General features: G+C 43.8%; 3 protein-coding genes across 12 annotated transcripts in view; 1 reads left to right on the top strand and 2 right to left on the bottom strand.

Moving 5' to 3' along the window:
* The window catches only part of rbm46 (RNA binding motif protein 46), a 31,047-nt gene that overhangs the window by 5,046 nt on the left and 6,001 nt on the right, over window positions 1–20,000 (bottom strand). For all 5 annotated transcript variants that reach the window (XM_079669552.1, XM_079669550.1, XM_079669553.1 and 2 more), the window contains exons 6-7: window positions 13,097–13,194; window positions 12,305–12,710 (exon numbers count right to left, since the gene is read on the bottom strand). In XM_079669552.1, coding sequence (XP_079525678.1) covers window positions 12,305–12,710; window positions 13,097–13,194 — 504 coding nt within the window. The remainder of the gene's footprint in view (window positions 1–12,304; window positions 12,711–13,096; window positions 13,195–20,000) is intronic.
* On the bottom strand, window positions 4,603–12,287 carry LOC307031949 (uncharacterized protein). Of its 6 annotated transcripts, none has more exons than XM_079669557.1 (4): window positions 9,099–12,279; window positions 8,388–8,577; window positions 7,975–8,033; window positions 4,603–5,355 (listed from the first exon to the last, which is right to left on the bottom strand). In XM_079669557.1, the coding sequence occupies exon 1, from the start codon at window positions 10,195–10,197 to the stop codon at window positions 9,205–9,207; it is 993 nt and encodes a 330-aa protein (XP_079525683.1). In that variant the 5' UTR covers window positions 10,198–12,279; the 3' UTR covers window positions 4,603–5,355; window positions 7,975–8,033; window positions 8,388–8,577; window positions 9,099–9,204. The 6 variants fall into 6 exon arrangements, 5 of the variants coding, with proteins under 5 accessions (XP_079525683.1, XP_079525682.1, XP_079525685.1 ...); XM_079669556.1 differs by having other exon boundaries at window positions 8,383–8,577; XM_079669559.1 differs by lacking the exon at window positions 7,975–8,033.
* On the top strand, window positions 13,201–18,449 carry LOC307031946 (uncharacterized protein). Its single transcript, XM_079669548.1, has 2 exons — window positions 13,201–17,466; window positions 17,799–18,449. Exon 1 carries the CDS (start codon window positions 15,032–15,034, stop codon window positions 16,697–16,699), a length of 1,668 nt encoding a protein of 555 aa, XP_079525674.1. The 5' UTR covers window positions 13,201–15,031; the 3' UTR covers window positions 16,700–17,466; window positions 17,799–18,449.

The raw sequence follows: 20,000 nt of genomic DNA on the forward strand, positions 1-20,000 counted from the left end.
TTCACGGTCTACTGTATATTTTCTACTTTCTATTTTTAGATGTTTCAATTCTAGTATTGTTTATTCCATCCATCTTCTCCAGCGGTCTCGGAGGTATCAGTTCCAGCAGAGAGCCCCAAACGTTCCTTTCCCCTCATCAACCAGCTCTGACTGGGGGGTCCCAAGGCGCTCCCAGGCCAGAAGAGATATAATCCCTCCACCTGGTCCTAGGTCTACCCCTCGGTGTCTTCCCAGCTGGACGTGCCTGGAACACCTCCCTAGGGAGGCGCCCAGGTGGCATCCTAACTAGGTGCCTGGGAAAAAATCGAATTGAGATTTTCCTGACAAATATTGCGATTTGAATTGCGATATTTGTTTTTAAGCGACCCAACGGAAGTTTATTGTAAAATGCGGCCATAACTCCGGCTAGGAAGGTCGTATCAACGTACTCCCGTCTCTAGCACCCCCGCAGCCCGAGCTACGAGTGAAAGAACTAAACTTACATGAAACTTCCGTTGGGTTGCTTTAAAGTCAAGCTCCAGTTTGAGATTCACCCTGTAATAGAAACATGTGATGGAGCATTACTACCCTGACTCAGGTGGTTTGTTTCACCAAACCATCTAAATAGTTGGGTCCAGGACCTCAATCCCGTGACCATTCTCTGGCTAACATGTTTTGACGATTGATTTGACATCTATGGACCTTTTAGAAAAAATTTAGAAACACGGTCCCTCGAAAATTTGCCGGCATTTTTTGCTAGGGGGCCAAATCCACAATGGCCGCCGGCGCCATCTTGAAAAATTTACTTTTGAACCAGAGCACCTACAATCAAGTGCAAATACACTTTTTGCACTGAATCTACCATGGGGAAACCGATTCTGACATCAGTTTGACGATAAAATGTAGTTTTGACCAAAACATCCAAGATGGCCGCCAGCGCCATCTGAAAAAGTAACTTTTGAACCCCATCACCTACAATCAAGTGTAAATACACTTTTTGCACTGATTTGACCATGGGGATTCCGATTCTGACATCATTTTGACGTTATAACATCATTTTTACCCAGATATCCAAGATGGCTGCCATATGCTGGAGTGAAAAGTAACATAAAATGAAAGCGAAGGCACCACTCGACCGAGAGCTTTTAATCAAGAATGAGCATTATATATATACGAATAATTATACTCATTGTGTATTGTACATTCAATTATACATTGTACATTTAGCTAATTGTGTCTTATTTTTATATATTTCCAGAGACAGAGTTATCAGCATATGAACAGCTAGGACGATGTCAAAAGTTCCATGTGTTCTTCAGTGTGGAGGGTTTTGCGATAAAGCCGCCGGTGCCATTTCTGCAGCTGTGTGGGCCAATCTTGAACAGAAGGCGCTGTTATGGAGTGGTCTGGACAAGTTCGGGACCGTCCATTCAACCGTGGATTGGGGTAAAGGTCACAGTGGACAATGTGTCCATGATACGTGTAGGTTCACCCTATCAAGCGCGAAGAAACTGGAGCAGGCCATCGAAAGAAAGAAGAAACAAGAGGTTGAATGCCAAGCTCAGTCATCATCTGTGTCTGATGTTCCTTCTCCAACTGCACCTCCAGCAGCCAAACGACTGCGATCTACTCTAGGGGCGATACACGATAAAACCAAATGTGTTTGGTGTTGCAAGGCGGAGACGACCAAGAACCCAGAATCAAAGCTGAATCTCATTTCATATGATCATGCATGGGCGGCCTTTAAGAGTCATACAGTGGCCCTGTACGATCCGGTGATGCGTGACAGAATAAACTGCCTGATTGATTCTGCAGGTGATCAACCCTACGCACTTGAGATTAGATATCACCATAAATGCTGGTTGAAACATGTTCGTACATATCAGAAGATGACTGATGACGACAAGCTACCACTCATGAACAATGTAAGTCTGCGCGAAGCTCAGACCATCTTCTTCGACCATATCAGATTTATTATCTTTGAGGAACATGAGCTACGGTCACTGCAAAGCCTCCTCCGAGACTACAGCTCGATCGTGTCTCGGTATGGCTTCCAAACATCTGGAGTCAAGTCTTCCTACATAAAAGACATCCTGATCCGGGAATTTGAGGACAAGATTGGATTCCATTCCCGCCCTCAGAAGAACCATAGTGACCTAGTTTATGACACATCTGGGTGTGGTTCATATGTCGAAGCAGCGCTATCCTCCATTGGTGTTAGCAGTGAGCAGCTGGTGCACAATGTGGCCGCCCGACTGCAGGCTGATATCAAGGCAGTACAACTCGTCCCGTGGACGCCGAGAGTTGATGAGCTTGAGGAGGAAGAAGAGCTCTCCCCTCTCATGGTACAGCTGCTATCGTCTTTGCGGGGCAAGAAGGAGTTAGATCTGTCTCCCAGCACACTCTCTCTCACGTCAATCATCACGCAGTATGTCACAAAGCGACCAACTACTACCACCATCAATGCCACAGTCACCCTTCATGGTATAACTCGTAGCAAGGAGCTCGTCGACTCCTTTCACAAGCTTGGAATAGGTATAAGCTACCCCAATGTGCTCCTGCTGCGAGATATCTGGGCTATGCATGACCTTGAACGATGCGCAGTGTGCCCCAACGAGATCGCGGAGGGGAAGCCCAGTGTTAGCATTATCGACAACGATGACTTCCACAACGACACGCTGACGGGAGGGGGCACTGCACACCGTACTAATTGGATGTTCCTGCAGCGTGTCGAAAATCGTGTGCAGGATGAGGTCGAGACAAACATCCCGGACGACCAGGATGTGGATGCACGTATCAAAGATGCCAAGACTGTTTCCAAAGCATTGATAGAGAAAGTATCCGAGCTGCAGGCGGTTAAACCATACAAGACCATCCAGCGTGGTGAGCCTCCCATCCGCCCAGAGCCTGATGCTGCCTCATCAAGTACAGATGCTCAGCGCAAGCGGAGCATTATTCATGTACTTGCTCGTACTGACGAGAATGGCGACCGCCCTGATGCACACAATCAAACTATACCAACGTACATGGATACGCTACACGTATCATCTGCGTGAATGACCCGTATGATGCAGCATTCTCAACTAAAGATGACGAGCGGGACATGAGGGTGCAGGGCCAGGCACATATCCCTAACACTTATATGAAATTGGGCGATCCCTTCCCCTCTGCTGTATCATTCAAGACGCTGCTGTGTAGCAGTAGCAACAAGGGGCGGATGCAAGCACTGATATGCAGCTACCTAACCGACGTAGCACAGAGAGTCAACCAAGAGATTGTGTACTCCGTTGGCTCCCGCTGTACGAACTTGTCAACCGAGCAACCAATGCAGGACTATAGCTTCGATCAGTCGGAGGCTGATACTATATTATTCTCAACGTACGCACTGCTGCGGGAGTCAGGCTGTAATGACCCGGTTGTTATTGATACAGCTGATACCGATGCCTATGTAGCGGCAGCATTTCTCTCGCATCAGCTACCCGGTATGCTCTGCATCAAGAGAAAACAGGATATGTTCTCCTGTAGTGGCCTGGTTACTGACGAGATGGCAGACTGCATTGTGCAGTTGCATTGTATGACCGGTTGCGATGCAAACTCGGGTTTCTACGGCAAGGGTAAGATGTCCCTGTATGCCAAGGTGGCGAAGAGCCCTATAGCGAGACAGCAGCTCGGTCGGTGCGGAGATGGTCTTATCATGGAGGAGGACGTGATAGAAGGACTTTTCCAGTTCACCCGAGATGTGGTCTATGGGGATAAGAAGAGCAGCTCCATGGCTGAGGCTCGCGCCGCTAAGTGGAAGATCATGAAGAAGAAGTCCTTCATCCGGCTTCCTCCGGATGGAGATAGTCTCCGCCAACATGTGCTACGTGCCAACTACCTGGCGCCACCCTGCCCTGAGGAAGCATCCGTCTCCACTCGGGCATGGGTGGGAGCTGGTGGGTGGCCGCTGTCGCCCTGTTCGTCACACACTTCCTGCTCTTCCGGTGACCCTACCTGCACCAGGAGAAGCTGACGATAGCGAAGAAGATGACAACGAATGGGATGAAGACAGATCCAATGATGAACAGAGGAGCGTATATTCGTCGGAATCTGATTCTTCCGAATACAGTGCATCTGAAAGCTCCGATTCAGATTAGATTAACCATATAGCTTGGCTTCCTAAGCTACAGAACATTATCAGTGACGTTTAAGTTAGAAATGTATGCAGTACTGTGATTATTTTCATTTATGGAAGTACCATATTATGTGACAATTATACATTGTATAACTGTTTTATAAGTTTGTTTTCATTTGTTTTTAGTTACAACTATTAAAGATAGATTTTGTTATCATACACTATAATAATAATCAAAGTGTTTTTATTGATTTTTGTATACAAACACACATCCAGTACAACACAAAATAACAAGACTCAAAATACACATCACATACTCACCTAAATACAGGTCTAAACTAAAGGAACAATAACAAGACAGGCATTCTTAGGTTAAAATGCATAAATAAACAACAATGTCCGACAGAAGAAAATAAAAATAAAAAAAAATAAATAAAAAAATAAATAAAAATAAATAAATAAAATAAAATAAAATAAAATAAAAATAAAAATAAAAATAATAATAATAAAAATAAAAATAAAGGAGGGGTGAGGGGGTGGGGGGGGGGGGGTGCTGCCAGTTATGTTGAAGCAGATGAAAGCTCCCGTTCAAGATGGGCGATAAAAGGCTGCCAGACCTTATAAAACTTCTTAGTGTTGCCCTGCAATGTAAATCTAAGGTGCTCCAATTTAAGATGTGTCATTACCTCCTCTATCCATCGTTTATGAGATGGTGGTGTTGTCTTTATCCAGTTAAATAAAATCAACCTCCTGGCCAACAATAACGAGAATGCCATTGCTTTCTTCTGAGCAGTTGTTAGTCCTGCTTCCTCTGGTGCCACACCAAAGATGGCTGTCAGAGGGCCAGGCTCTATATTTTTATTATAAATAGATGAGAAGGCTGTAAAGATTTTGGTCCAAAAATCTTTCAGCCTGGGACAAGACCAGAACATGTGGCATAAATTAGCTGGCACCTGTTTACATCTAGGGCAAGTCGGATCAGTCCCCTGGTAGATTCTTGCCAGTTTGTCCCTTGAGAAATGAAGTCTGTGTAACACTTTAAACTGTATTAATCCATGTCTAACACATATGGAAGAAGAATGTATTAGATCCACTGCCCTACCCCAGTCCACCTCTGATATGTCCAACTCCAATTCCTCCTCCCATTTCCTTTTTATGAGATCAAGGGATGGGGAAGCCACCCTCTGGATATTGACATAAATCCTGGAAACCACCCCTTTAAAGGTCGGGTTCGTATCCAATAGCTCATCAATCCATCCACTCTGTGGGAGAACGAGGGATGAAGAGAATGTTTTTTTAACAAATTCTCGAACCTGAAAAAATCTGAGGTAATTAGTCTTTGAGGAAATCCCATACTCCTTCTCCAGTTGAGCAGCCGACATAAATATCCCATCTTTAAAAAGATTTCTAACACATTCCACCCCAGCTCTATGCCATTCTCTAAACGCTGCTCCCCCAAGGGCCGGGGTAAACAAATGATTGCCATAAACGGGAGCAGATAGGAGGGCGTTTCTGTTTTTAAAATGTGTTCTGAACTGGATCCATATCTTAATAGAATCATGTACAACAGGGTTATTAGTGTAAAGGTGTTTGCTTAAAGGCAGAGGAGCACAGACCAGGGAGCGCAGGGACACTGGGCTAGATGCATATCTTTCCATATGTACCCACACTGGGGTTTCATCATCGTCTAGCTGCGAGACCCAAAACAACAACTTATGTATATTGGCGGCCCAATAATAGTGCATATAATTTGGTAGAGCCAGGCCTCCCTCTTCCCTCTGTCTCTCAAGGAACTCTCTTCTTATCCGGGGGACCGTTTTATTCCAGATGAAGGTGGATGTACATTTATTCAGTTCCTTAAAAAATGATTTAGGAATGAAAGCCGGAATCGTCTGAAACAAATAAAGGAACCGTGGCATTATATTCATTTTAACAGAATTGATCTTCCCTGCTAATGATAGGGGGAGAGTTGACCATCGTTCCATGTCTAATTTTGCCTTATCCAGTGTTATCTTAAAGTTATGATTAAATAGATCTTTGTATTTACTTGTTACATTAATACCTAAGTAGGTAAACTTATCTTTATGTGTTGTGAAAGGATAGGCCTGAAATGACAGTCTCCTCGCCTGCTTATTAATTGGGAAAAGGACACTTTTCTCTAGATTAATTTTGTACCCTGAGACCTTCCCGAAGCCGTCAATAATATCCAGAACCACTGGGACGCTTATGATAGGGTTTGACAGGAAAAGGAGGAGGTCATCAGCGTATAGCGAAAGCTTATGGCTTTGCATCCCCCTGCGTATTCCCCCAAGTCCAACAGCACTCCTCAGCATTATTGCAAGGGGCTCAATTGCCATATCGAAGAGCAGGGGTGACAAAGGGCACCCCTGCCTTGTTCCCCGAAACAGGGGAAAGAATTCAGATATCACATTGTTCGTTCTTACCATAGCCTGGGGGCTTGCATATATTATCTGTATCCATGAAAGGAATTTAGGACCAAATCCAAACTTCTCGAGAGCCGTGAACAGGTAAAAATACTCTATTCTATCAAAGGCTTTGTGAGCATCTAGGGATAATACAATCTCAGGCTCAATGTTGTCATCCCCAGTGTATATCACGTTGAAAAGGCGACGGAGATTACTGGAGAGTTGTCTACCAGCCACGAACCCTGTCTGATCAGGATGTATTATCCCACTTGCCACAGGCTCAATCCTAGCTGCCAGTACTTTGGTCAATATCTTATAGTCACAACCAAGTAAACTCACTGGGCGGTACGATTCGCATTTAAGCGGATCTTTATTCTTCTTAAGGAGCACGGAGATCATAGCCTGTGACATTGTTTGAGGTAAAGTATTCTTTTCAAGGGCCTCTTCATATACTTTACAGAGTAGGGGTACAAGTTTAGGCGCAAATGTCTTATAAAATTCACTTGGGAACCCATCTGGGCCCGGCGCTTTACCCGTCTTCATATTCCGAATTGCCTTCTCTATCTCCCTCGTAGTCAGAGGTCCCTCTAATCTATCCCTTTCTGCCCTCTTTATGGATGGCATTTCTAGATTCTCAAAGAAGTTCTTCACTCGCTCGTTGTCATTTATTTCTGAGGTATACAGATCCTTATAAAAAGACTTAAATTGGTTGTTAATACCTTTCTGATCAATAATTTTGTTACCTTGATTATCACCTATCTCCACTATCATGCCAGCAGCCGCTGATTGCTTCAGCTGGTGGCTCAGGAGCTTACCCGCACGCTCACCATGCTCATAGAGATCCTGTCTGGACCTAAGATATAGATCCACCTCGCGTTGATTCGTTAAGACATCATATTCAGTTTGTAGCAAGATCCGCTTTCTATGTAGCTCCTCAGAGGGAGCTGTAGAGTTTACCAGGTCGACTTCTTTTATTTCCCTAGTTAATTCTGTAATACGTTTCATCTTTCTCTTCCTGTCACCAGCATTAAATGAAATTATTTGCCCTCGTATATACGCTTTTAAGGATTCCCACAAAATGCCACTACTTATGTCAGGGGTATCATTAAGCTCTAAGAAAAAGTCTATTTGCGAATTTATGAATTTTGTAAAATCGTCATCTGCCAATAGCCTGTTATTAAGACGCCACATTCTCTGAGGTGGCGTGTTTTCAGGAAAGTGAAGTCTCAATATGACTGGGCTGTGGTCGGATATTACAATACCAGAGTATTCTATATGCATTACCATAGAGGTCAGTTTATTATCTAATAAGAAGTAATCAATTCTAGTATATGTCCGATGTGGTGGAGAGTAAAAAGAGTACTGCCTGGAGGTTGGATTTACGAATCTCCATGGATCAAACATACCATATACCTCGCAAAAAGAATTAATGCATTGTGCTGAATTACTTAATACCTTGGATGTTGGGCTAGAGCGGTCCAGAGTTGAATCGAGGACACAGTTTAAGTCACCTCCTAGAATCAGATTATGGGTATCCAAATTAGGTAATAATGAAAATAGGTCCTTAAAAAATTGAACATTATCCCAATTGGGAGCATATAAATTTGCCAACACCACCGGGATGTTGAACAGTTTTCCAACCACAATAATATACCGGCCATGCTTATCTCTTATAGTGGTTGTTTCTATAAATTGTACATTCCTGTGTATAAGGATGGCCACTCCCCGGCTCTTACCATTGAAGTTTGAATGATAGACCTGAGTAAATCCCCCCCTACAGAGCTTAAGGTGGTCCTTATTCAACAAATGTGTCTCCTGTAAATAAACTATCCCTACGCCCTGGTCTCTCAAATGTGAAAATACCTTACTCCGTTTCGCTGGCTTATTGATCGCCCTCACGTTCCAGCTCATCAGTTTTGTGTCCATTCTGCTTGGATCCATGATTGGTGACATATCAGGAGACTGTAGCCCAATGTCACCATTGCACCCCTATGGTACCCATTATCCGGATAGCACCTTGAAGTCTTGGCAGCAAAAGAAAAAGAAAAAAGAGGGGGACTGGGAAGGAAGGGGGGGGGGTGGGGATCAACCACACAGATACAATCAACATATAACACATAACATATATAATCATAAATACAATGCTCTTCAGCGAGCACTGCTGTGTCCAACCGGTCCACCATCTCCTGCACATCGAGCTAACCGTGTGCGGCTCCGTGTATTTCACATTATCAGAATCATAACATCACCCTTTTGACTCAATCCCCTAATGGGAAAAGAAAAACAAACGAGGGAGGGGGGGGCTCGAACAATGAGACCCTGAATAAGGCACAGTAATGAAATAAAAATAAACAGTAATACCATAAAAGGTATGCAACAGTGGCAGCGAGGATCAATAGTCCCTTAAACCTTGAATAGCGTACAACCGTAATATGAGGGAGGGCAACAGTAGCTCCCAAAAAGAATTAGGTTTATAAAAATATGCTTTGAATAACTACTGGAGTCCAGGTCTCCTAACTACACACAGTAACAACACAGCCCTGAATAACTACTGGAGGCCAGCTCCATAAGGTACAAACCATATATATGCTGGCGGCCAGGTCCCCGATCCCCCCACAGCAACAACGGAGCTCTGAATAACGACTGGAGGTTGGTCCTTAGCCGGAATCAAGGCAGTCCATTGTTTCACCCGGGGCTCAGTTCCTTTCTGATATAATCCACAGCGTTTTTCGGGTTCTCAAAGGTCTTTGTTTGTCCTCCTTCTGGCGTGATCACCAGGGTTGCCGGGTATCGCAACCCGTATCTGACCCCCGTGCAGGACCGCAGGAGGCCTCTCGCTTCTCTGAAGGCCGTCCTCTTGTTGTTTACCTCCTGGGTGAAGTCTGGGAAGATGTGAATGTTTCCGCTCCGACCCTCGGGTGTTCTCTCCATTTCCCTCGCCTTCCTCAGTATCTCCTCTTTCTCTGTGTAGTAATGGCACCTCACTACGAAGGCTCTCGGTGGTCCTACATTCCCGTCTCGCCTCGCTCCGAGGGCCCGGTGTGCTAGGTCCAGCGTCGGTGTTGCTGCTAGTCCCAACTTTTCCTCCAGTAAACCAGCCATAAACTCTGACGGCTTCTTGCCTGCCTCGGCTCCTTCTCTGACCCCCACGACCCGGATGTTATTGCGCCGTGAGCGTGCCTCGAGGTCTTCATTTCGTCCCTTGTGCTTCAGCAGCTCCTTCTCCATTTCTTTCAGTCTCGTCTCCATGTCTATTAAAGCGTCAGATTGTTCATTTAACGTTGCATCCACCTCTTTTCCTCGTTCGTTCATCCTGTTTGCCAGACTGCTAGTTTTATCACCAATCAGCTTCACCTCTCCCCGCAGCAGCTCAAACCGGGCCTCGGCGCTCTCCTCCAAACTCTTAGTCCACTTTTGCATCTCGGCCATCATTTCTCTTCTTCCCTTTTCTATTTCTTCTTTATACCTTGTGATCTCGGTCTTTGTCTCTTCTCTGTATTTAGTTATTCCGTCGTTGGCTTTTTTAATCTCCGACATCATGTCCTTAGCCCACGGAGGTATTTCAATGTTAGCACGTAGTGGGCTAGCTGCGTCACTGCTAGCTGAGGAGGCCCTGTTGGTGCTGCTGCCCGCCATGCGTTGTCTCTCTCGCCCCGCTCGGGCCGAACGAGAAGTCATCTTCGGTCCCAAACTGCACCAAAAATTCACCTCTCAGCTCCCAAAACCAAACGTTATGCGTCCAACCCTCCCAGTTGATAGAAATGTGTCGATGTTAAAAATTATTGACTACTTTTACACGGAGCTCCCGCACGCACGTCTTCACACGGCAAAGCACATCCGGAAGTCGTTATCATACACTATGAATTGCTTTCATTTTATGTTACTTTTCACTCCAGCATATGGCAGCCATCTTGGATATCTGGGTAAAAATGATGTTATAACGTCAAAATGATGTCAGAATCGGAATCCCCATGGTCAAATCAGTGCAAAAAGTGTATTTACACTTGATTGTAGGTGATGGGGTTCAAAAGTTACTTTTTCAGATGGCGCTGGCGGCCATCTTGGATGTTTTGGTCAAAACTACATTTTATCGTCAAACTGATGTCAGAATCGGTTTCCCCATGGTAGATTCAGTGCAAAAAGTGTATTTACACTTGATTGTAGGTGCTCTGGTTCAAAAGTAAATTTTTCAAGATGGCGCCGGCGGCCATTGTGGATTTGGCCCCCTAGCAAAAAATGCCGGCAAATTTTCGAGGGACCGTGTTTCTAAATTTTTTCTAAAAGGTCCATAGATGTCAAATCAATCGTCAAAACATGTTAGCCAGAGAATGGTCATGGGATTGAGGTCCTGGACCCAACTAAAAGCTCCATTGGAAGACCTTTGGAAAGGGCAGGCACTTTCAAAAGCACATGGCAGGTGATTGGATCAATCTGTCTATCACCTTCTATCATGGGCCACTTCTGATTGGTTAACAATGGCTGGTACATGTGGAGCACAGCACTTCTGATTGGTGTGGATGACTGACACACAAGAAGAAAAAAAAAAAATTGTAAAAAAAAAAAAAGGTACAAAAAAATCGGAGGCTTTGCGATTTGATAATCGCATCATTTAAAATCGCGATTTCGATTTAAAATGGATTAATCGTTCAGCCCTAGCCCGAACCACCTCAACTGGCTCCTTTCGACGCGAAGGAGGAGCGGTTCAACTCCGAGTCCCTCCCGGATGACTGAACTTCTCACCTTATCCCTAAGGGAGACGCCAGCCACCCTGCGGAGAAAACCCATCTCGGCCGCTTGTATCTGCGATCTCGTTCTTTCGGTCACGACCCAGTATTGTTTATTTCTACTCTTAAATATCTACTTACTAATGCCTTGTTTTGTTGTGTTGTTTGTGATGCTGCTGCAACGCAAACATTTCCCAATTCGGGGTCAATGAAGTACCTCTTATCTTTATCTTACATCTTATAAGATGAGTGCCACAGTATTGCCCCTAAGACAGCATTATTTCCAAAAAATAGATTAAATGATTTCAAATATAAAAATAATTTAAAATTAAATACAAAATAATTAAAAAAATATAAAATAATGTCAAAAATCTAATCAATTCCCATCAGCCCTAAAAAGCATAAACTGATAACATGTCTCCCTCTCTTGCCCTCGTGCTATATTTTAGAGCTCTGGCTTCAGACAGTTATGATCCAGCATTACTTCCGAGTACAATCAGCGCTACAAAGGATATAATGATCACAATATTTCTTCTTAAATTCCTCTCCTGCGTTAGTACAGGAAGAGTCAGTGACGTCTCTCCTCTCATTAATATTTCACAGTCCATTTGTGTGAGGGATAACTCTGGAACTTTTCTCATCTCCACAGATGTCTGCGGGCGTCTTGAAACTTTTTGCTTCATCGCCGGATTATTATCAATAAGTGGAGATGAATGGGGATTTTTAATGGATGAGACAAAAGCTCTAAAAGCTGCGGAGATGGAAGAAAAGAATATCTCTCTCTCTCTCTCTCTCTCCTGGGAACAGAGGATGTTTAGTATCTGGGAGCGAGGAACATCTTTCATTGAACGACCCTCAATATTCAGATTCTCTGCTTCGGTTCGATATTTAATTAGTTTAATTTACGCTTTGCTGTAAATTATAATAGAAACATAAGGTCAGTGTTATTCTCCCATCATGCAACACTGTTGAAATAATTTAATTTGGAGAGAAAATACAAAACAATGTTTGGATATTCTGCAATTAAATGTATAAAATAACAAAAAAAATAAATGACTCACCTGAGAAATAGGGGCTTCCCAGGTGCGGCGGCAGGGGCATGTTCCTGAGGGGGGAGCATGAGTCCCTCCCCCCTCCCTCCCTGTGGAGAACATAGGCTCCTCCCCCTCCATTTTGGCCTCCCAGGTACCCCCTGCTGCTGCTGTAGCTCCGCCCCGGCCCTGGCGGCGCGGTTTGGCTCCGCCCCTCTTTGAGTCCCGCAGGTTTTGCAAGCGTCACTTCCACGGTGGCGCCGTCGATCTGCGCGCCGTTCATCAGGCTGAGCGCGCTGATGGCGTCGTCACGGCAACGGTAGTGAACGAAGGCGTAGTCCGTGAGTTTTTTGACGCGCTCAACGCTGCCCGGGCGGAAATGAGAAAACTCCTGACGAAGAGTCTCCTCACAGGTGCTCAGCATCAGGTTACGCACCTGGGAGGGAAGGAGTGTGATGGGAAAACTTTATTGATAGAGCGGCTCGGAGACAGAGATGTGAAGACAGACACAATACACATGTTTTACCTGTAAACTGATTGTAAAATAACAAGAGATTAGAAAAACCTAGGAAAGAAAATACTGTGAATATTGTGTCCACTCACACACACGCTCACGTTGAGCACTCACACATACACACACTCACACACACACACACACACACACACACACACACACACACACACACACACACACACACACACACACACACACACACACACACACACACACACACACACACACACACACACACACACACACATTCACCAAGAGCACTCTGACACACACACTCACCTAGAGCTCTCTCACACACACACACTCACATAGAGCACTCTAACTCTCTGCATCACGTCCTCGTCGACGTCCTTCTCAGGCTCCGCCCAGTTCACCTGGATGGATTGACCCCAAAGTTTGAAGGTTCCTGATGAGACGCAGCGGGACATTTCAGTATTACCCACAATGCACATTTTTGTTTACAAGTGACAACTAAAACACCATCTCGCTCACAGCTGGATGCCTGTCCCCTCTCTCTGCAGGCGGGGGGTTCAGACTTTTATTCATGAAAGGTTTTTTTTATTAGTCTGTCCTATTTATTTCAACAACGGCTGCTTTTTTCAATTTTTGAATAAAATGTTTTTATTATTTATATTTCATATGTATTATTAAATGTGTATGTATTAAAGATACATACACAGACACCTGGGTGTAAATAGCATTGTTAGCTACGGACACCCCGGTGTAAATAGCATTGTTAGCTACAGACATCCGGGTGTAAATAGCGTTGTTAGCTACGGACAACCGGTGTAAATAGCATTGTTAGCTACAGACATCCGGGTGTAAATAGCATTGTTAGCTACGGACAACCGGTGTAAATAGCATTGTTAGCTACAGACATCCGGGTGTAAATAGCATTGTTAGCTACGGACACCCCGGTGTAAATAGCATTGTTAGCTACGGACAACCGGTGTAAATAGCATTGTTAGCTACAGACATCCGGGTGTAAATAGCATTGTTAGCTACAGACATCCGGGTTTAAATAGCATTGTTAGCTACGGACAACCGGTGTAAATAGCATTGTTAGCTACGGACACCCCGGTGTAAATAGCATTGTTAGCTACAGACATCCGGGTGTAAATAGCGTTTTTAGCTACGGACAACCAGTGTAAATAATCAGAATCAGAATACCTTTATTAGTGCCACAGAGGGGAAAATAGCATTGTTAGCTACAGACATCCGGGTGTAAATAGCATTGTTAGCTACAGACATCCGGGTGTAAATAGCATTGTTAGCTACGGACACCCCGGTGTAAATAGCATTGTTAGCTACAGACATCCGGGTGTAAATAGCGTTTTTAGCTACGGACAACCAGTGTAAATAATCAGAATCAGAATACCTTTATTAGTGCCAAAGAGGGGAAAATAGCATTGTTAGCTACTGTTATGGCTGCTGCCTTCCTGGTCGTCTGAGTGTTTTCAGCTGTGTGTTCTATGTAAATGAGATGCGCGGTTGCCCTCCCGGCATTGGCTCCCATCTCTTGGTCCGCCCCTGAAGATTGCGATTGGAGCACGCCGGGCCCGACGCACTCCAATCGCAGCGCACAGCCGGCGCACACCTGCTGGAGATGACTACAAAGCTTGGGGACAATCATCATTCTGGAGGCTCTGTATGTGGACAGATGTCTCTCGCTACTTGCTCTTTGTTCTGTGGTTAAACTTGTGTGATTAGTAGTGTCTAGAGTAGCTTAGTTAGAGTGTAGAGTAGCTTAGTTAGTGTCTAGAGTAGCTTAGTTAGAGTGTAGCGTAGCTTAGTTAGTGTTTAGAATAGTTTAGGATTCGGTGACGGTTGCCTGTAGTTTAGCTGTGTTTTTGTATAGATTCTTTGTGTTAGTTGTACCACTTTTAGAGTGAGGTTTTGTTTCGTTCTTTATTTAGTATATTAGTATTTATTTTCCCTGTATGTCTTTAGACTCCTTTCTTAGAGTCCTCCTTTTGTTTGGTTATTTGTCAACCTGTGCCCTTTTGGCCCTTTTGTTTGTTTCAGGCTGCATGCCTGCCATTTTGTTTACAGCTGTTTTAAATAAACGCTTATAATTAATACCAATTCCACTCTGGTTGTGTTATTTCCCTTTGGTTCCCCTAGCCCAATAGAGAACGTAACACATGGGGGCTTGTCCGGGATATTAACTAATTCCTGGGGTTATAAGTGGTTGTGTACAGCTAAAAACAATTGGGTAAGGTTGTGTGCAGTTTTAGCTGAGTATGGCAACTTTTGATTTAGAGTCGTTTTTGGTCTGTCCTTCTCATGAGCAGTTAGTTCAGTGTCCTAGAGACGACTTATATGAGATAGCGCAACATTTTGGTCTCCCAGTGGCTAAACAGATGTTAAAGGAAGAGTTGAAGGCATTGGTGGGGGATGAGATGGTGAGAAGGGAATTACTAGTACTGGCTGTGCCCGCTGAGCTCCCAGGGTCTAACGCCTTAACTGAAGACCCGTTAAATCAGAGGCAGGCGGCGGAGTTTACATTTAGCCAAGAAAAGAGTGATGGCAGCGAGGGGGGCGAGCCGTGTGAAGCACTGCTCAGGCCGCCTCGTAAATGTCCACCCTCTCCGGTTGGTAGTACAGATTCCCGGGAAGGGAATAAACTTAAAGTCCGCCTCGCCCGACTTCAGTTGGAAGCAAAAGACAGGCAACAAGACAGGCAGTTTCAGTTGGAGGTAAAGAAAATCGAGGCAGATAAGGAAGTCCAGATCCGGATGCGTCGGCTGGAACTGGACTCCCAACTGCGCGCATCCGGTGCTTTTGACTCTGCCGGAAGAAACTTGCCATCTCCACCTCCTCCACCTGCCTTTGACGTGAGTAAAAACATTTCATTAGTGCCAACATTCTGTGAGAATGAGGTGGATGCCTATTTTGGTGCCTTCGAGCGCATTGCTATGGCGTTGCGGTGGCCGGTTGAAGTTTGGGCTCTGATGGTAACGTGCAAATTATATGGAAAAGCTCGGGAAGCAGTTGCGGCTCTCACGTTAGAGGACAGCCTGCAGTATGACTCAGTAAAGGTTGCCATCCTCAGAGTGTATGAGTTAGTTCCTGAAGCTTACCGACAAAAGTTTAGACACTATAGGAAGAGTCCTGATCAAACGCACGTAGAGTTCGCTAGGAAAAAGGGAATGTGTTTTGCTAAGTGGATTGCTTCATGTAACGCTACCGATTATTCTTCTCTGAGGGAATTGATCATGTTGGAGGAGTTTAAAAAGTGTTTGCCTGATCGCATTGCTGAGTACGTGAACAAACAAAGGGTAAACTCTCTCTCTGCTGCCGCTGTGTTAGCTGATGAGTATGTGTTAATGCATAAATCTGTGTTTTCCCCTGTTTCTACTGAGAGATCGCGCCGTGGGTCAGCCGCACCATTTACTCAGCCAACAAATGTGTGTAACGTGAGCAGAGAAGAGAGGGAGTGTTTTTACTGTCACAAACATGGACATGTCATCGCCAATTGCGCAGCTCTGAAGCGTAAAGAACAGCGGCAGAATATGTCCCCGCCAAACGGTATTGGCCTGATCACCCATACACACGCACAGGCGAGTAAAAGTGTTTCCGATGTCCCATTGTCTGATCCTGTGATTGTGCCGGTGTCTTCAGATAAAGCTGTGTCCGAGGAGAAGCCAGAAATTGTGGCTCCCCCTCCTCCTCGTGAGGATGTCATGAGACCAGCGCAACACGCCGGCTCAGACAAGCCTCTAGACTTCTCCACACTCCCGGTAACCCGAGAGCGTCAGCTCGTGTATCGAATCTTAGTGTTAGTGTTGGCTCTACAACATTTTAAGATTGATGTTGGACCCAGCCTTTGGCCAATTGTGATGTGTACATGTTACGATCCATTCATATTCTGCCCCAGCGTGTCCAAGCACAACCAGCGTCTCCTGTAATGGGCTCTGACTGTACGGGACTACAACAGTAGACACCCGTCATTAAAGGGTTCAGAGAATGTGTTGGCCGATGCTTGTCCAGGTTGAGTTTGAGATGTTAGTGTGTCAGGTTGAGTTTGAGATGTTAGTGTGTCAGGTTGAGTTTGAGATGTTAGTGTGTCAGGTTGAGTTTGAGATGTTAGTGTGTCAGGTTGAGTTTGAGATGTTAGTGTGTCAGATTGAGTTTGTGACGTTAGTGTGTCAGGTTGAGTTTGTGATGAATGTGTGTTTTTAGGAATTTCGTTAGTGTGCTTAGGTTCACAAAACCTGTGGGTTTGTGTCTTAAGGGGGGGAGTGTTACGGCTGCTGCCTTCCTGGTCGTCTGAGTGTTTTCAGCTGTGTGTGTTCTATGTAAATGAGCTGTGCGGTTGCCCTCCCGGCATTGGCTGCCATCTCCTGGTCCGCCCTTGAAGATTGCGATTGGAGCACGCCGGGCCCGACGCACTCCAATCGCAGCGCACAGCCGGCGCACACCTGCTGGAGATTATTACAAAGCTTGGGGACAATCATCATTCTGGAGGCTCTGTATGTGGACAGATGCCTCTCGCTACTTGCTCTTTGTTCTGGCATTAAACTTATGTGATTAGTAGTGTCTAGAGTAGTTTAGTTAGTGTTTAGAGTAGCTTAGTTAGTGTTTAGAGTAGTTTAGTTAGTGTCTAGAGTAGGTTAGTTAGAGTGTAGAGTAGCTTAGTTAGTGTTTAGAGTAGCTTAGTTAGTGTCTAGAGTAGGTTAGTTAAGAGTGTAGCTTAGTTAGAGTGTAGAGTAGCTTAGTTAGTGTCTAGAGTAGCTTAGTTAGAGTGTAGAGTAGCTTAGTTAGTGTCTAGAGTAGGTTAGTTAGAGTGTAGAGTAGCTTAGTTAGAGTGTAGAGTAGCTTAGTTAGTGTCTAGAGTAGGTTAGTTAGAGTGTAGAGTAGCTTAGTTAGTGTTTAGAGTAGGTTAGTTAGAGTGTAGAGTAGCTTAGTTAGTGTTTAGAGTAGCTTAGTTAGTGTTTAGAGTAGCTTAGTTAGTGTTTAGAGTAGGTTAGTTAGAGTTTAGAGTAGCTTAGTTAGTGTCTAGAGTAGGTTAGTTAGAGTGTAGAGTAGCTTAGTTAGTGTTTAGAGTAGTTTAGGATTCGTTGATGGTTGCCTTTAGTTTAGCTGTGTTTTTGTATAGATTCTTTGTGTTAGTTGTACCACTTTTAGAGTGAGGTTTTGTTTCGTTCTTTATTTAGTATATTAGTATTCATTTTCCCTGTATGTCTTTAGACTCCTTTCTTAGAGTCCTCCTTTTGTTTGGTTATTTGTCAACCGGTGCCCTTTTGGCCCTTTTGTTTGTTTCATGCTGCTTGCCTGCCATTTTGTTTACAGCTGTTTTAAGTAGATTGAAGCCCTGCCGTAGATTGAAGCCCTGTTCGCGGGGACGCGCAAACGTGACGTCATCGCCTGTGTTGAGCGTTCGTCTAGTTTAATAAGCTTTTTTCTCTCTTTTGAATGATATATTTTCCGTCAGATTAAACAGCAATCTCTATTGGGCTCAGGGCTATCTGTAAATTAGCTTAGATGGCCCACAGGGCATCTGCCTTAAAAAAATATCAACAGATAATATATATTGATATAAGAATAAAAACAAACATATAATAGTAAATCAATAAAACGAAAATATAAGATAGATCAAATGCATTTAAGGCTGTTTTATATTTAAAATAAATATTGTAAATCTGTATTTTTATTATATATTTAACATATTTTCTATATTTAATTTAATAGTTGTATTTATTTAAAAATAATTATTTTTTTGATTAAATTTCTTAATTTAATTTGTGTTATTTTATTATTTATGTATATATATATACATTGTTTTTATTTGTTAATTTTAAAACAATCGAGCTTTAAATTGATTAAAAACAGGATTATTTTCCAAAATGTCCTGAGGGGAAAAACAATCTGTTAGTAAATAAAATAATGAGATGTGTTTGAGTTTAATGCAGTGAATAAAACACATGACGGATCAAGGTTCTGTACCATATTGATAAGAAAGTGTGCAGGGCTGCTCATTGATTTGCACCGATGCTAATGCACAGTCCACTTCAAAAACAACCCTGCAGTACAGATAATTAAAATACATAAATATAATAGTTTTAGGTTCATTAACGTCCATCTCGCTGTGATTGGAATAAAATTTGAGTCTGAAATGAATGAGCCCCGAGCGTATTATAAATAAAGATATTAAGCACACGGAGCTAATGCAGTTTAATCAGATGGTAATTTCATAATAAATAATGAAGTTTAGTTTGTGTTTATTCAACTGTAACCTCATATTAGAGGGTGCAGTTTGTGCTGAACTGCTTTCATTAGTAGGACTGCAACACATTATTATTGTCACTTTTAATTATCCGGCACATTGTTTATTCCTTCATGTATGTATGGTTGTCCCTATGATATATTCCCATATCAAGCAGTCAAAACAATTAAATGAGATTAGTCAGGGAAAAGCAGCTAATCCTTCAAATGAAGAAGTTGTAATCAAAACGGCTACAGATTGATTTTTTAAATGTGTTTTAAAATATTTATTAGTATTGCAGTTCCCTGTGTTGTAGCGCCCTCTGCTGCTCAGAGACAGGAAGTGAAGATGCTGCACACACACACACACACACACACACACACACACACACACACACACACACACAGTCTCACACACACACAGTCTCTCACACAGACAGTCTCATATACACAGACAGTCTCATATACACAGACAGTCTCTCACACGCAGTCTCTCTCACACACACAGTCTCATACACACACACAGTCACGGTACGTCCACACAGCCGCGTTAAAAAAAGGTGGGCGTGTCTGAAAGCTTCGGGATTTTTTGCGACCAACAACCAATCACATGAATCTCCCGCCCCCGACATACAAAGCAAGAGCAATGTTAAAACGAAGTAAACTGGATATAAAATCCCCAAACAGGCAAAAACCTACCAGTTGCACCCACTGTCTCTGCCACCTCCCTCCATGCCTGGTTCCTCCGGTTTGCATCCCGGTAAGTTAATAGGGACTGGTCATAAAGAACCGGGTGATTTGCTACCGCAATAACTAATTTCTCCTCAATTTTTAGGAATATAGAAAATGAACTGCGGTATGTCACTCCCAGCTTGCACGCGGTTTGATTGGCTAGCGCTTGTACTGTCAGATTTGTATAAACAAGATTTGATTGGCTGACGCTTCCACCTCAGCTTCAAAAGTTGAACATTGCTCAACTTTTAAATCCTGAAAATCCTGGAAATC

This window comes from Notothenia rossii (genome assembly GCF_949606895.1).
Source record: "Notothenia rossii genome assembly, chromosome: 3".
In the NCBI taxonomy this organism is placed as follows: domain Eukaryota; kingdom Metazoa; phylum Chordata; class Actinopteri; order Perciformes; family Nototheniidae; genus Notothenia; species Notothenia rossii.

Bases quoted from the DNA above. Each gene is read 5' to 3' on its own strand.
- LOC307031949 (XM_079669559.1), bottom strand. From the start codon at position 10,197: ATGACTTCTCGTTCGGCCCGAGCGGGGCGAGAGAGACAACGCATGGCG.
- LOC307031946 (XM_079669548.1), top strand. From the start codon at position 15,032: ATGGCAACTTTTGATTTAGAGTCGTTTTTGGTCTGTCCTTCTCATGAG.